General features: G+C 40.7%; 1 protein-coding gene across 3 annotated transcripts in view; it reads left to right on the top strand.

Annotated features, from left to right (window-relative positions):
- Positions 1–14,782, top strand: part of GUCY2D (guanylate cyclase 2D, retinal) — a 119,834-nt gene that overhangs the window by 54,215 nt on the left and 50,837 nt on the right. For all 3 annotated transcript variants that reach the window (XM_077470627.1, XM_077470628.1, XM_077470626.1), the window contains exon 4: positions 603–954. In XM_077470627.1, the coding sequence (XP_077326753.1) occupies positions 603–954 (352 nt within the window). The remainder of the gene's footprint in view (positions 1–602; positions 955–14,782) is intronic.

Genomic DNA, 14,782 nt, shown 5'->3' with positions numbered 1-14,782 from the left:
CCTGAAAGAATAGAACTGCATAACAAATTCACCTAAATGTAGCCTACATTTGCTGACATGCACAAGCCCCAAGACAGTATAAAATAAGAAGATCAATTCTGTCTGTGAACTTTGAGAAAAATAAAAAATTGCAAATCCACAGTACTGTATACACAAGGAATTGGTTCCCTATTTAAAGGACGCAACAACAACAAATATTGCACATGGCTTATTCAAATTAACTTTAGAACCCAAATTACCATTAGGCACAATAAGCCTGTTTTTGCAGGTGGCAGAGAGAAAGAGCTACATTTTTCCTTGTATAGTTATTGGTTGATTTTTATTCCCATCATCAGTAAAACCTTAATCTTATGCTATAAGGTTATTCAAGCAACTATACAAATCCATCTTAGGATCAGTAAAACAAAAAAATATGCTTACATAAGAGAGTAGCGTTGGACTCAAACATTTGTGTTCTTTCGGACTCCTGCTATGTAACTTTGTTTATAATGCTGGTCCTCTTTAAGTAAATCCTAAATTCAGTCAACATATAGAAAAATAACTATATTTACCACCTAAATCACGTCAGGTGTTTACCATTTCTACAAAATGTGTATCCCTAGGTATCTCCACTCTTTGCTACCATCTACAACTCCATCTTCCTCATGGCCAGAGTTATTGAGAAGGTCTACAGGTCAGGACAGAAAGTGACAGTCGCTTCCATAGAACGTCATTCTCAGAACTTACAGTTGGATGGTTTTGGGTTCCCACTTATGTTGGATGAAGATGGCGATGCACAGACGCCCTACGTAATTCTGGATACGGATGGAGAAAGCAGGATATTGACCCCTGTGTACACTATTAATCCAGCCACAGGAGACCTTCATTATCTGAGGAAAATCCACTACCCCTTCAACCACCACCCAGGAACTGATTCTGACTGTTGGTTTGACCGAAGCTCAATCTGCATTGGAGGTAGGAGCTTGTGGTGAAAATTGGCATGCAACTGTTATTTATTTCTTATCTCCCAACCAAAGATAGAAACTCTTAATTAATTTAGCAAGACTCCTTGATATTTTGGATCTCGGCTTCCCAAAATGTAAAATTATTGTCCTAAATGTAACACATTTTTAAATTTTATTTAACAATGTGATAGTATAATTCCAGAAGTCAGGAAGGAGCATACAGTCGTACATCCAGCATTTTACAGCTTCTGAAAATTTCCTTGGTTGTTTTCAGCGTAGCACCACTAAAAAACTGTAATAATTAATTTTCTTTCCCCAAATGTCTTTTGCAGTGACCTTTCTGCCATACAAAATATTTACCCAATGTTAAGGCTATTTTATATATATATATATATATATATATATATATATATATATATATATATATATATATATATATATATATATATACACACATACATATACATATACATATACATATACATATACATATACATATACATATACATATACATATATATATATATATATATATATATATATATATATATATATATATATATATAAATGTAACCTTTAAAGCAGGTTAAACTGGCCATAGAGGGATCGAAATTTGATCAGTTCAGCAAGGACCGACTGAATTTCGATACATGTGTGGCCACTCCCCCTTGACAGAAGTCAGTCTAATGATTGATTTTTGTCAAAATAGCTTGTTGAAAAATGTCTCTCAATCACAGGCTGCAGCCGCTTACCAGTGTGTTCTGACAGCGGAGAGTTCCCCCCATCAGAATACAATATGGTTGACTTACTAAAGGCAATTGGACTATGCGCTCTGCAAGTGCATCTGCTCCAGAGCTTAGTAAATTAAGTGATACTTCACTTTGAAAAGACTACCCAATCACAAGGAAGGAAAATAAAAAAAAATGTATTTTTGCTTGCACGTAATTGGATGATGGAAGTTAGCAGAGCTTCCCCTCATTTATTAAGCTCTGCAGCAACTGCGCTTGCAAAGTGAACAGTCTATTTGCCTTTAGTAAATCACCCCAATATTTCACTGGGAAGAATTTATCTATCCATGATCTCGATGGTGTAAATGGAGGAATCTGTTCTTTTTTTTTGTTTGTTTGTTCATTCCTCTGGCTGAATGAAAAAAAAAAAAAAATCCATCTTAGGCCAGTCTTATGTCACGTATAGACAATCAGACATGCCGACAACAAAACCATGGATTTTTTTCCGAAGGATGTTGTCTCAAACTTGTCTTGCGTACCCACGGTCACAGAAATGTTGTCGGAAATTCCGAGCATCAAGAGCGCGGTGACGTACAAGACATATGATGAGCCGAGAAAAATGAAGTTCAATAGCCAGTGCGGCTCTTCTGTTTGATTCAGAGCATGAGTGGAATTTTGTGCGTCGTAATTGTGCACACATGCTCGGAATTTCCGACCACAAGTTTTGTTTTTGGAAAAATTGAGAACCGGCTCTCAAACATTTGTTGTCGGAAATTGTCCGATGGAGCATACACACGGTTGGAATTTCCGACAACAAGCTCACATTGAACATTAGTTGTCGGAAATTGTCCGATGGAGCATACACATGGTTGGAATTTCCCACAACAAGCTCACATTGAACATTTGTTGTCGGAAGTTCTGACCGTGTGTACGGGGCATAAGTCATGTGCAAAAAAATTACATCAGGTATTATTATCAAGAACCTAGAAGTGCCTGCAGAAAAGGTCAGACGGAATCATTTCATCGGATATTCCGATCGTGTGTGGGGCTTCATCTGACTTTTTTCTTCAAAAATTCTGACGGACCTAGAAATAGAACATTAAATCTTTCCGACGGCATCAATTCCTATCGGCAAAACCGTTCATCTGTATGCTATTCCGACGGACCAAATACGACGCAAGGGCAGCTATTGGCTACTGGCTATTGAACTTCCTTTTCTAGTCCCGTCGTATGTCATCGCTTTTGAAACGAACGGAACTTGTGATCGTGTGTAGGCAAGTCCGTTTGGTTGGAATTCTGTTGGAAACTCAGTCAGAAAGACCGTCAGAGTTTATTCTGATGGAAAGTCTGATCGTGTGTATGTGGAATTAGACTTTCCTGCCCTCTCCCGCCAGGCATGTACTGGCCATTGAGACTACGGGAGTTTCCCGGTGGGCCGATGGGACACTCTGATGTAAGGGGGCTGCTGATGGGACACTCTGATGTAAGGGGGCTGCTGATGGGACACTCTGATGTAAGGGGGCTGCTGATGGGACACTCTGATGTAAGAGGCTGCTGATGGGACACTCTGATGTAAGAGGGGGCTGCTCATGGGACACTCTGATGTAAGAGGGGGCTGCTCATGGGACACTCTGATGTAAGGGGGCTGGTGATGGGACACTCTGATGTAAGGGGGCTGGTAATGGGACACTCTGATGTAAGGGGTGCTGATGGGACACTCTGATGTAAGGGGGCTGGTAATGGGACACTCTGATGTAAGGGGTGCTGATGGGACACTCTGATGTAATTGGTGCTGATGGGGCACTCAAAATGTAAGTGGGCCGGTCTGGATGAAGTCCAGGGCCAAATTTCTGTCCCAGTCCAGCCCTGTCTCCCGCTTCCTACACATTCCTAATGGCCCATTACTGTTGCAGTGTATGGGAGGCTGGGGACAAGCTTCAATACCCTCAGAAAATCTTCTAGGTTGCCAAAAAGCCCAAGAATCAGAGATAACAGCATAGTCTACAAATTGATCCAGATTTGTACAGCCAACTCATTTTTTTGACAGGTTTGTTTTAAATTCAACCTATTTTTATTCTAATGCCGTGTACACACTATCGAATTGTCCGTCGGACTTGGTCCGGCAAACAATTTGCCGGACTTTATTACGAACGGACTTGGCCACACACGGACACTCCGAAAGTCCGGCGATTTCTAACACGATGACATACAGCACGTACGACGGGACTAGAAAAAGGAAGTTCAATAGCCAGTAGCCAATAGCTTCCTTCTCGTACTTGCTTCTGAGCATGCGTCATTCTTAGTCCGCCGGACTAGCACACTGACGAACGGATTGTCCGCTGAAAGCCAAGTCCGGCGGACAAATTTTGAGTCAAAACTACTTTCTAAGTCCGCCGGACTTTACGATGAAAAAGTCCGCTGGAGCCCACACACGATCAAATTGTCTGGCGTACTGTGGTCTGGTGGACTAAGTCCGCCGGACAATTGAATCGTGTGTGTACGCGGCATTAAACTTCAACCTAACCATCAATCTATCATCTGAACTAGCATTTCTCAAACTTTTTTGTCTTGCGGCGCACCAAAAAAAATAAAAAAAAATTTCACAGCACACCTGGAAAGATTTTACATTTATTTTTGTGGTGAAGAACTTATTTATTTATACATATATATTTAATTGTAAATTTAATATGAAGGATGTGCCTGCTTTCAAAAACAAATCAAATTGAAGCGATTGTAATCTTTTTACTTTCGCTTTTCATTTAACAGTTTCTCTTTCAGAGTTCCAGACATGATTAAGTATTTCTCCATCGCTAAACAATGAACAAACTTTATTTATAAGTATCAAAGTTGGAATGGAACGGTCTCTATTATTATAATATAATTAAAGCGATCAAGTTCTCCCAAGATCTCGCATAAGTTTTGCGTTACGAAAGGAACCAATGAATGACAGACTGACAGAGATTGCATTTTTATATATGTTACTTTTTTTTACTTTTGCGACATTGATTTACCATTTCATTTTTCAATGTGTTCAAGGTATCAAAACGCTAGCAATTTTAGATAATTTTTAAAAACTCTCGTGGCACACCTGCAAATCTCACACGGCACACAGTATGAGAATCACTGATCTAAACCAAACTTTTACCTTTATTGTAACCCTTAACCTAATTCTCAATGCTGGTTATACACTCAGACAATTTTGTAGCAGTTTCAACCACTTTCAACAACCCTTCAAAAGAAAACAATGACTTCAGTCTGCTCACATAATTTGTAATAAAAACACGCCATTCTGAAGCTTCCCTCCAACCACTTTGCATATTATTATTATATATATACTGTGATTCTGTACTTGCCGAATACGCTGCAGAAATCTCCCTCCACTGAGTCTGGCTGCAACCATTTTAACTGTGGGCAACTAAAGCTGCTGCCTGTTCACTTCCTGGATATACGCAGACACACACAGACAGCTTCAAAACTCTGCAGCTCTCATTGGCCCTCTTTTGACTCATCCCCCCTCTCTTCCTGGCAAACTCTCACAAGAGTGAGAAAGAGAGCTGTGCATGAATTCATTGGCCTAGGCTTTTTACCTGACAAGAAACAGGTAATGTTTTACTATCCAAAGATAAAACAACAAGGGCAAACAATTTAATAGATAAAAAGCTGAAAAAATTACTGAAGGTCCGCTTTAAGAAATCCAGGCCATGTACTGCCTGTAGTTTCTGTCTGAATTTTAAAGCCCAAATTATGTTTAAGAAACATATAAGGTTGTTTCGGGAAGGAGGGGTGGGAAACTGATCTGTGAGAACGCCCCTATCTTGAAACCATTATCTCTCAATGCTGTAGCAGCACCTGGGACACAGGAAAAATTAAGCCTCTGCTAAATGGGAGTTCTTGCCTCTCTATTGCTTTTACTTAATGGGGATTTGTGTACACTAGAAGGACTCCTTCTTAGGACATTCCCATTCCCCAGAATAGATCAAATGTACTTATCCTTGTAGAGGAATAGGTCCACACTTGAAATAGTTTCTCTACATAAACATGGCCTAGGTTTTAAGAAGATTGCCAAGACCCTGAAACTGAGCTGCAGCACAGTGGCCAAGACCATACAGCGGTTTAACAGGACAGGTTCCACTCAGAACAGGCCTTGCCATGGTCGACCAAAGAAGTTGAGTTGTACGTGCTCAGCGTCATATCCGGAGGTTGTCTTTGGGAAATAGAGGTATGAGTGCCACCAGCATTGCTGCAGAGGGTGAAGGGGTGGGGGGTCAGCCTGTCAGTGCTCAGACCATATGCTGCACAGTGCATCAAATTGGTCTGCATGGCTGTTATCCCAGAAGGAAGCCTCTTCTAAAGAGGATGCACAAGAAAGCACACAAGCAGTTTGCTGAAGACAAGCAGACTAAGGACATGGATTACTTGAACCATTTCCTGTGGTCTGATGAGACCAAGATAAACGTATTTGGTTCAGATAGTGTCAAGCGTGTGTGTCGGCATCTAGGTGAGGAGTACAAAGACAAATGTGTCTTGCCTACAGTCAAGCATGGTGGTGGGAGTGTCATGGTCTGGGGCTGCATGAGTGCTGCCGGCACTGGGGAGCTACAGATCATTGAGGGAACCATGAATGCCAACATGTACTGTGACATACTGAAGCAGAGCAGGATCCCCTGCTTTCGGAGACTTGGCCGCAGGGCAGTATTCCAACATGATAACAACCCCAAACATACCTGCTTTGCTGAAGAGGCTGAGGGTAAATATGATGGACTGGCCAAGCATTTTTCCAGACCTAAACTTTATTGAGCATCTGTGTGTCATCCTCAAACAGAGGGGGGAGCATCCACCAGCTCCGTGATGTCATCATGGATGAGTGGAAGAAGACTCCAGTGGCAACCTGTGAAACTCTGGTAAACTCCATGCCCAAGAGGGTTAAGGCAGTGCTTGAAAATAATGGTGGCCACACAAAATATTGACACTTTAGGTCCAATTTGGACACTTAGGGGTGTACTCACTTTTGTTGCCAGCGATTTTAGACATTAATGGCTGTGTGTTGAGTTATTTTGAGGGGACAGCAAATTTACACTATTATACAAGCTGTACACTCACTACTTTACACTTTAGAAAAGTGTCATTTCTTCAGTGTTGAAAGTGTGAAAAGATATAATAAAATATTTATAAAAATGTGAGGGGTGTACTCACTTTTGCGAGATACTGAATTTCTAAAGGTGCTATTTACATTAAATTTTCACCACATGTCGGTAACAACCCGCGCAATGCATACATACAAAAAAAACCAAAACAAATAAGTTCAGAAATGAAATTATGTCTAATAAAACAGGGAACAGATGAAGAAAGGGAGGTGCAAAAAGGCATGGAAAGCCTGCCCCTTGTCAGAGCAAATTAACCCCCCTGACGGTTTTCCCGAGTCTGACTCGGGATGGATTTTTAATACCAAGAGCGGTATCCCCGAGTCAGACTCGGGACTGCATCGCTGGATCCAGGAGGAGGAATACTCACCTTCTCCCTCGGATCCAGCGTCGTCTCCCCGCTGTACGAGCGAGCCGTGTCTCGCTCGATCTATCACATCGTCGATCTCCGTGCCCTGCGAGCGTTGCGACGCACGGGCACGGAGATCGGCGCCAAATTCAAAAAGTGAAATAAACAGTAAACATACAGTATAATGTAATCTTACAGATTACATTGCTGTATGTAAATATTTCACATCCCCTTTGTCCCTAGTGTTCTGTCCAGTGTCCTGCATGCAGTTTTATATAATAAAAACTGTTCTTTATGCCTGGAAACTGGAGATTGTCCATAGCAACCAAAACTGTCACTGTACATCAAAAATGATTTTAGAGCAGCTAGAAAACAGCGATAATAAATTAGAATCACTCGCAGAATTGAGCGATAGCGATTTGTGGGGAGATCCGTCATCAAATACTGAAAAGTAATGACAGTGACAATTCTGCAACTGAGCAAATTTCAGTGTTTTTGATGTGATTACATTATTGAATAATTTTTATTATTGTTATATTATTATTTGGTACAATTATTTATAATTATTTCTTATATTATAATTTATGATTTCATTTTTCAAACTTTATCATACCCGGGATGTCTGCTAGACTCTGGTTTGGACAGATTTAAGAGAGTTATTCCTAAGAATTGCAGGACTACAATATAAAACGCCAAATTTTCAGGCAAAATAATGGTACCGCTTTTAGCACCTAAAATCCGAAATAATCGTACCGCCAGGGAGGTTAATATAAGCTGGTTCAGTCTGTTGGCCTATAAAAAGATATGTCATTACGAAGGTGTCACACAAGAAACATCTCATGATGGGTAAAAGCAAATAGCTCTCTTAAGACCTTCGCAACCTTATTGTTGCCAAACATACTAATGGCATTGGTTACAGAAGGATTTCTAACTTCTGAATGTGCCAGGAAACTCTCAATTGGATTTAAAGAACGAAAATAAAGCTGCTAGAATGGCTCAGCTAATCACCTGACTTGAATCCAATAGAAAATCTATGGAAAGAACTAAAGATCAGAGTTCATAGAAGAGGCCCACAGAACCTTCAAGATTTGAAGACTGTTTGTGTGGAAGAATTGGCCAAAATCACACCTGAGCAACGCATGTGACTAGTTTCTTTATACAGGAGGCATCTTTAAAGTGGTTGTTAAACCCTTACAACACACTTTGACCTACAGGTAAGCCTAGATTAAGGCTTACCTGTAGGTCCAAGAAATATCTCCTAAACCTACACGGTTTAGGAGATATTTACTAAAAGACCGTGACAGCTGTCTACGGCGCATGTGCCGAAGACAGCGGTGCGCAGGTGCACTGAGTGCGGCACCGTCAGCGGCGAATATGCTGCGCGTGGCGGCTCCCGTGCGCGGGAGTGACGTCATCACGGCTTCGCCGAATGACAGCGGCGGAGCAGGGAGACCCACCGAGAAGATGGATGCGCCGGACTACAGGGGACAGGGGTGACTTCGCTGGCTCCTGTGTCAGGTAAGTGACACATAATGGACTACTATGCGATGCATAGTAGTCCATTATGCTTTACCTTTGCAGGGAATGAAAGAGGAAGTAAACTCATCAGGGTTTTCTTCCTCTTTAAGCTGTTATTACCAACAAAGGATTTTGTAGCAAGTATTAAATACATTTCAGTTAACGTTATACTTTCTCCCTGTGTCATTCCATTTTATTACACAGAACTTAATTTCTGCACTTGTTTTGTTTTTCTATGTGTGTATGAATTGCATGGGTTGTTACCGACATGTAGTGAAAATGTAATGTCGATAGCACCTTTAGAAATATATTTACCTTGAAAAATTGTGACATTTTCAATACTTATTTTACCTGCTATATATAGAGAAAGTACAGGCATACCCCACTTTTAAGTACACAATGGGGTTTATTTACTAAAGCTGGAAAGTGCAAAATCAGGCTCACTTCTGCATAGAAACCAATGAGCTTCTAACCTCGGCTTGTTCAATTAAGCTTTGGTAATAAAACCTGGAAGCTCATTGGTTTCTATGCAGAAGGCAGCCTGATTTTGCACTTTCCAGCTTTGGTAAATAAACCCCATTGTGTATTTAAAAGTGGGGTATGCCTGTAGTCTTCATTAGGCCTAGTTCACACTACTGCAGCTCTGTGAGCCGCATTTGCACAGGCATGGCAGCCTATTCATTTGAATGTTTAATGCAGGGAAAAGGTTCCTGCACCATTTTTAAAAATGCAACGACAGGGAAATCACATTTGCACCATGTGATTTCCCGGTGGTTCCAGCAACTGCAATCGCACTGCATTTTTGGATGTTGGGGGTGCCATTAAGAAAATGGTTTTAAAGTGTGGTGTGTTTTGGCTGCGGGTGGTTGCAGGTGCTGCACTAGTGCAAACCAGCCTGCTGCCGAGGTAGAGGAAGATCCACCTTTTATTCTTGTTCTGGTGACAACTTTGAAATGTTGTTTTTTCGTCGCTTTTTGCCACCAGAACAAATAAAAAGTGGGAATCTACCTAGTAGGGACACAACCAGTAATAAAACCATACTAGAGGTTCAAACCCTTCACTGTTCTATCCAAACTAGTTAGGAAGTGGAACCTGAAACATATGTTCTTAATTAGTACTGATATTGCTACTTTATGGGCAGAATCTAAGGCTTGATTCACACCTATGTATTTTTAAAGCGTTTTCCATTTTGCAGATTTGTTCTACAAAACGTATTCCATAGGAAACCATGTTAAGTGGGCTGTAGTGCAAATCTGCAAAATGCAAAAAGCACTAAGAATGCATAGGTGTGAATCCAGCCTAAATGAATACACAGTCAGCATTTGTAGTGAACACAATACTTTATCCTTTCCTATTTAAAATCAAAACTTTTTTTAAAAAAAATTTGAGACATAAGGGAATGGTTACAATCCTCGTCAGCTTTCTATGTACTTTAAACCAATGACTGTAAATATACACATTCTGCTACATCAAAAGGTATTACCAGTTCTTTTTTTTCACCTACATTTTTACTTGGTGATCCTGCCACTAACACAATTCTTGTCCTAAGGTGACAACACTTACCCATGGTACTGTGTCAATGGAAAAGCCATGGTTGTCACCCTAGGACAGGACTAAAGAAACCTAGTCCTTAGAGATAGCTGGGAACAATGTAGCTGAGAAGTGCGCAGCAGAGGAAGTTTTCAGCTGGCATGATTTTTGGCAAGATCAATGGGTATTCTTTTCTTATTAAACAGATATAACATATAAAGGAAGAAAAGGAGTCATTCAGTTGCTTGTGTAATTTGGAGCTTGAACTTTTGGGCTCTGTAAGCTAGACCTTTTTATTAAAGTGCTCCACCTACTAAGTGGAAATTAAAATACAAATCATTAACGTGCAATATTTTATATTTACCTGATTAGATAAAAAAAAAAGCTCCCCCTCCCACCGCCTTCCTGGACTCCCCTAGTTCACCAGATTTTTCACCAGGAAGCCCAGAACTGAACCCGGCAGTTCCACCAGCTGACCAGAGATGTGAGGGAGGAATATAAGATCATCTCTTTGGTCTTTGAAAGCAGAAGCGATGAAGATTTTGTCACTTCTGGTTTTGGTTTGTTGTAAACAAGCTATTACCGGCTTGTGAAAGCATTTGATTAAACTGACCTTGGTTTGATCAAATGCTTGTGAGGACAGAGAAGAGATCTGGAGTCTAGTAGATCCCAGATGTTTCAGTAAAGAGAACCTATCACTGCCCATGCTATTACAAAGAATTTGTACACATGTCAGGTATTGCAGCAAACGTCATATCAAGATCAAGAATTCTAGCATCAGACCTCCTGTGTAATGCTGCGTACACACAACCGGACTTTTCTACGGACTTGGTCCGGCGGACTGGAATCCGTCAGACAATTCGATCATGTGTGGGCATCAGTGGACTTTTTCTCCCCAAAAGTCCGGCGGACCTAGAAATAACACTTGCTTCAAATCTTTCTGACGAACTCGAGTCCGGCCGCAAAATCCGTTCGTCTGTGTGCTAGTCCGACGGACTAAAACCGATGCTAGAGCAGCTATTAGCTACTGGCTATGAACTTCCTTATTCTACGTCATCACATTTGAATCCGTCGGACTTTTGAAGTGATCGTGTGTGGCCAAGTCCATTCGTTTGAAAGATCGATGGACCTCAGCTGCAATGTCCTTCGGATTGTCCACTGGACCAAGTCCGTCGAGAAGTCCGGTCGTGTGTACGCGGCACTACTCTTTTAAAGCATCCCCTGTGGAGATTTTTAAGTACTGTTTTTTGTCACCATTCAACAGGCATACCTAATTTTAAAGCATGAAATGTTAGGAATCCATCTAGTTTGTGTAACATCATCTTTTATATTTTACCAAACAATTGGGTATTATATTGTGTTTTTGCATTTAAAGTTTTGAAAGTGTATTTTTTCCATGAAATTTGTGTTGAAAAACTGCTGCACAACTATCATCTGACATAAAAAAATAGCAAAAACAAAAAATTTGTTCTCCAGGGCCTTTTCAGAAAATATAAAATGTTTGGGGTTTTAACTAATTATGCAAAAAAATACAGATTTTTACATGTACGGTATGTGAGAAATGTCAGAATTGGCATGGGTAACTAGTGGTTAAAATTGAGTTTTTCGTTCTTACTATAACAAAAAAGGTAACATATACAAATATATATATTAATTTAAAGCAGACAATGTATCAAAGCAATAATTAAATGTAAAACATTAAAAAGGAAATAATAATACAGAAATAAAAACTTGGACAGGTAATTCACCTATCAGCAGTGAATCCTTTCTAAATAGACCCCTTAGTGGTATGGATTACACAGTTGTAAGTCATTGCTAAATTTTGGGCAAAAAAAAAGAATATGGTACCAAATACTAGCCGTAATTTTCCTTTCCTGATGCCAATCCACGGCGGATTGGCATACATGTGATATAGTTCCGCCCCTAACTCCACCCACAGAACCTGTTTAAATCTATAAACAAGATCAAATAAGGGAGGGTCCATATGCTGCCATAGACTGCTGTCAGAAAAGGAAAGTTACAGTAATATTTGATACAATTTTTGTTTTCCTAATTCCAACATGGCATATGTGATAAATTATGACCTAAACATGGAGGTCTCATGCTGTAAACTCAACTTTAATTAACAATAGACATGGAAGCCTGAATTACCTTTTCCCAAACTATCCTGTCTTGAAAATCCTTGGACCCACCCTGTAGTGCCTCAGGAAGATGTGCTGTGAAGACTAACTTGCTGCTTTGCAGATGGTCTCAAAGGACACTCTGGCTTTTGCTGCACAGGAAGTAGAGACAGACCTGGTGGAATGGTCCTTTACCACTCCAGGAGGATCTTGGCTGGTCGCTCTTTATGCTCTCTGGATGGCTTTGAGTATTCAGGCTGATAGGATTCTGGCTGTGACTTCTTTCCCTTTGGATTTTTCAGATGGAAGAATGAACAGTCTGTCCGAGGCCCTAAATGAGGCACAGAGATAGGTGCTCAAGATTTTAGGGACAACCAATTCCTGTAGGTCAGACTCAGTTTCTGCTGGGAAGGCTGGCAGCACCCATTCCTTGGTAAGGTGAAAGATGGAAACCACATTAGCAACATAATGTTTGAGGAATGTAATCACTCTATCCATGAAAAAAATAATATAGGTCTCTGCTGACCCCAAGGCTTGTATTTCCTTCTGATGTTATGGCCACCAAAAATATTGATTTTTTTGGGTGATATCACACAAGGAACAGTATTCCGTCAGTGCAAAGGGAGCCCGAGCAAGAAAATTCAAGTCCCATTTTTGAGATTCTGATGGGGCTGAAGGGCACTTTGACCTCTGTGTTTTCAAGAAGTTTGCTTGAGTACCCTTCCATCCTCTCCTAGAGTCTGTCGAAAGCCCTAGGTGTCCCAGAATCTGGCTTGTGATCCTCTGGCTCTGGCTCACTTGGGTCTTTAATCTTCTGTCTTATGGCAAAAGCCTGTACTTGCCACAAGTCACTCTAGAGATGGCTGCTTCAAACATTTGGCTTAACATGGACTTGATATCAAATTGCAACTTACAGCAGCTCTAAGACCTAAGCCAGAGGGCTCTTTTGGCTGATCCTGAATTTAGTGTTGCTTTGAAGAGCATATACAAATATCAGTGGCCACTTCCCTTACAAAACTTCAGCTTCACCCAGAGCACATTGTTTATAGGCACCACCCACCACCAGATACCACCTATGCAGATACATCCCAGGATGAGGTAAAAAAAAAACACAGAAGGGGAAAAGTGAAACTAAAGGAAGGACAAGACATGCCATCTGTAAGAACAATACTAAAAAAATGCAGTGCTATCAAACATATATGAACATTATTCCAAGGAAATGAACATGATAAATAATGATAACCACAACCAAAAAAACAAAAATTCAAGAAGAAAAAAACAATATGAAAAGTCAATGTAAAAAAGGGTTAGAGACGACATCCCAAACAGATCCAGCAGGTGAAGGGTGGAAATGGGAAAAGTAGATGCACATAGGAAAAAAACAGCTTCCCCAAGTCCTCTGTGTGAGACACCACCAAAGGTAAAAAGATGGCAGCTTACCAAACAGTGTTGGCCTCCAAACTAATGGCCAGTAACGCAATAGGGAACAATGTATCCACGAGGGTGCTGTAGGTCCTGGTAAATCCCGCATCACAGCCTCACACAGGTACATTGCACAGGTACATCAACATATAATAGAAGAAGACCATAGTGTGATATTGTCTAAACAGTTTATTGGGTAGAAAAAACAGAGTGCACTCACATGGTCATCATTTAAAACGAGCATGTAATCATGCATGCTTCAGAAATTGTCAGAAAACAGTAAAACAAGTGTCCGTAGGATCGTGGTAGTGTCATGTCTGGTCCCACCAACGTGTTTTGTCATAGATTTGACATCGTCAGGGGCATCCATAAGAGCAGGAGAGCAAGCCACCAGACAAGGTAAAGGACAGAGCACACCAGGAAAAATATGGAGCCACCTGCAGCTGCAGGCATCATTCAGATATCATCTTTTTCGGCTGACGATTCTCTGACCATAAGAACGATCATAGCAGCAGCTACTTGATTGTTCTTACAAGTGCTTCTACTGGCTCTCCTGTGCGATCGGCGAGCCAGAGAATGAATCGGCCGCTGGAAGTTGAGCATAGAGATTTCTGTTAACCAGATGCTCCCCAGTCATCTCTATGACCTTCGGAGGACCGGGCACAACGTTATGAGGTCTGGGCCAGCGGAAGTAAACATGGCTGGGAACGTGTCTGGAAAGGCCGAGACCATTCGTTTTTTTTCTCTGTGTTTACAGCTTGGATCCTAGACCCCACATCTCTCCATAAAGAGAACCTGTCACACACTATTTTTATTACAAGGGATGTTTTATATTCTTTGTAATAGGAATAAAAGTGATCAAAATTTTTCTTTCAAGAGAAGTGTAAAAATTAAAAAATTAAAAAAACATTCAAAATACCCCTGTTCCTACAGTCTCATGCACAGAAGCGAACACATATGTAAACAGTATTAAAATCACACATGTGAGGTATCGCCACAAGCTTTAGAGTAAGAGCAACAATTCTAGCCC

Source organism: Lithobates pipiens, unplaced genomic scaffold, assembly GCF_037356315.1.
Source record: "Lithobates pipiens isolate NorthernLeopardFrog02 unplaced genomic scaffold, aLitPip1_a1.2 Scaffold_8, whole genome shotgun sequence".
In the NCBI taxonomy this organism is placed as follows: Eukaryota; Metazoa; Chordata; class Amphibia; order Anura; family Ranidae; genus Lithobates; species Lithobates pipiens.
The sequence above is the reverse complement of the archived record's forward strand: the minus strand, read 5'-3'. Positions and strand labels throughout refer to the sequence as shown.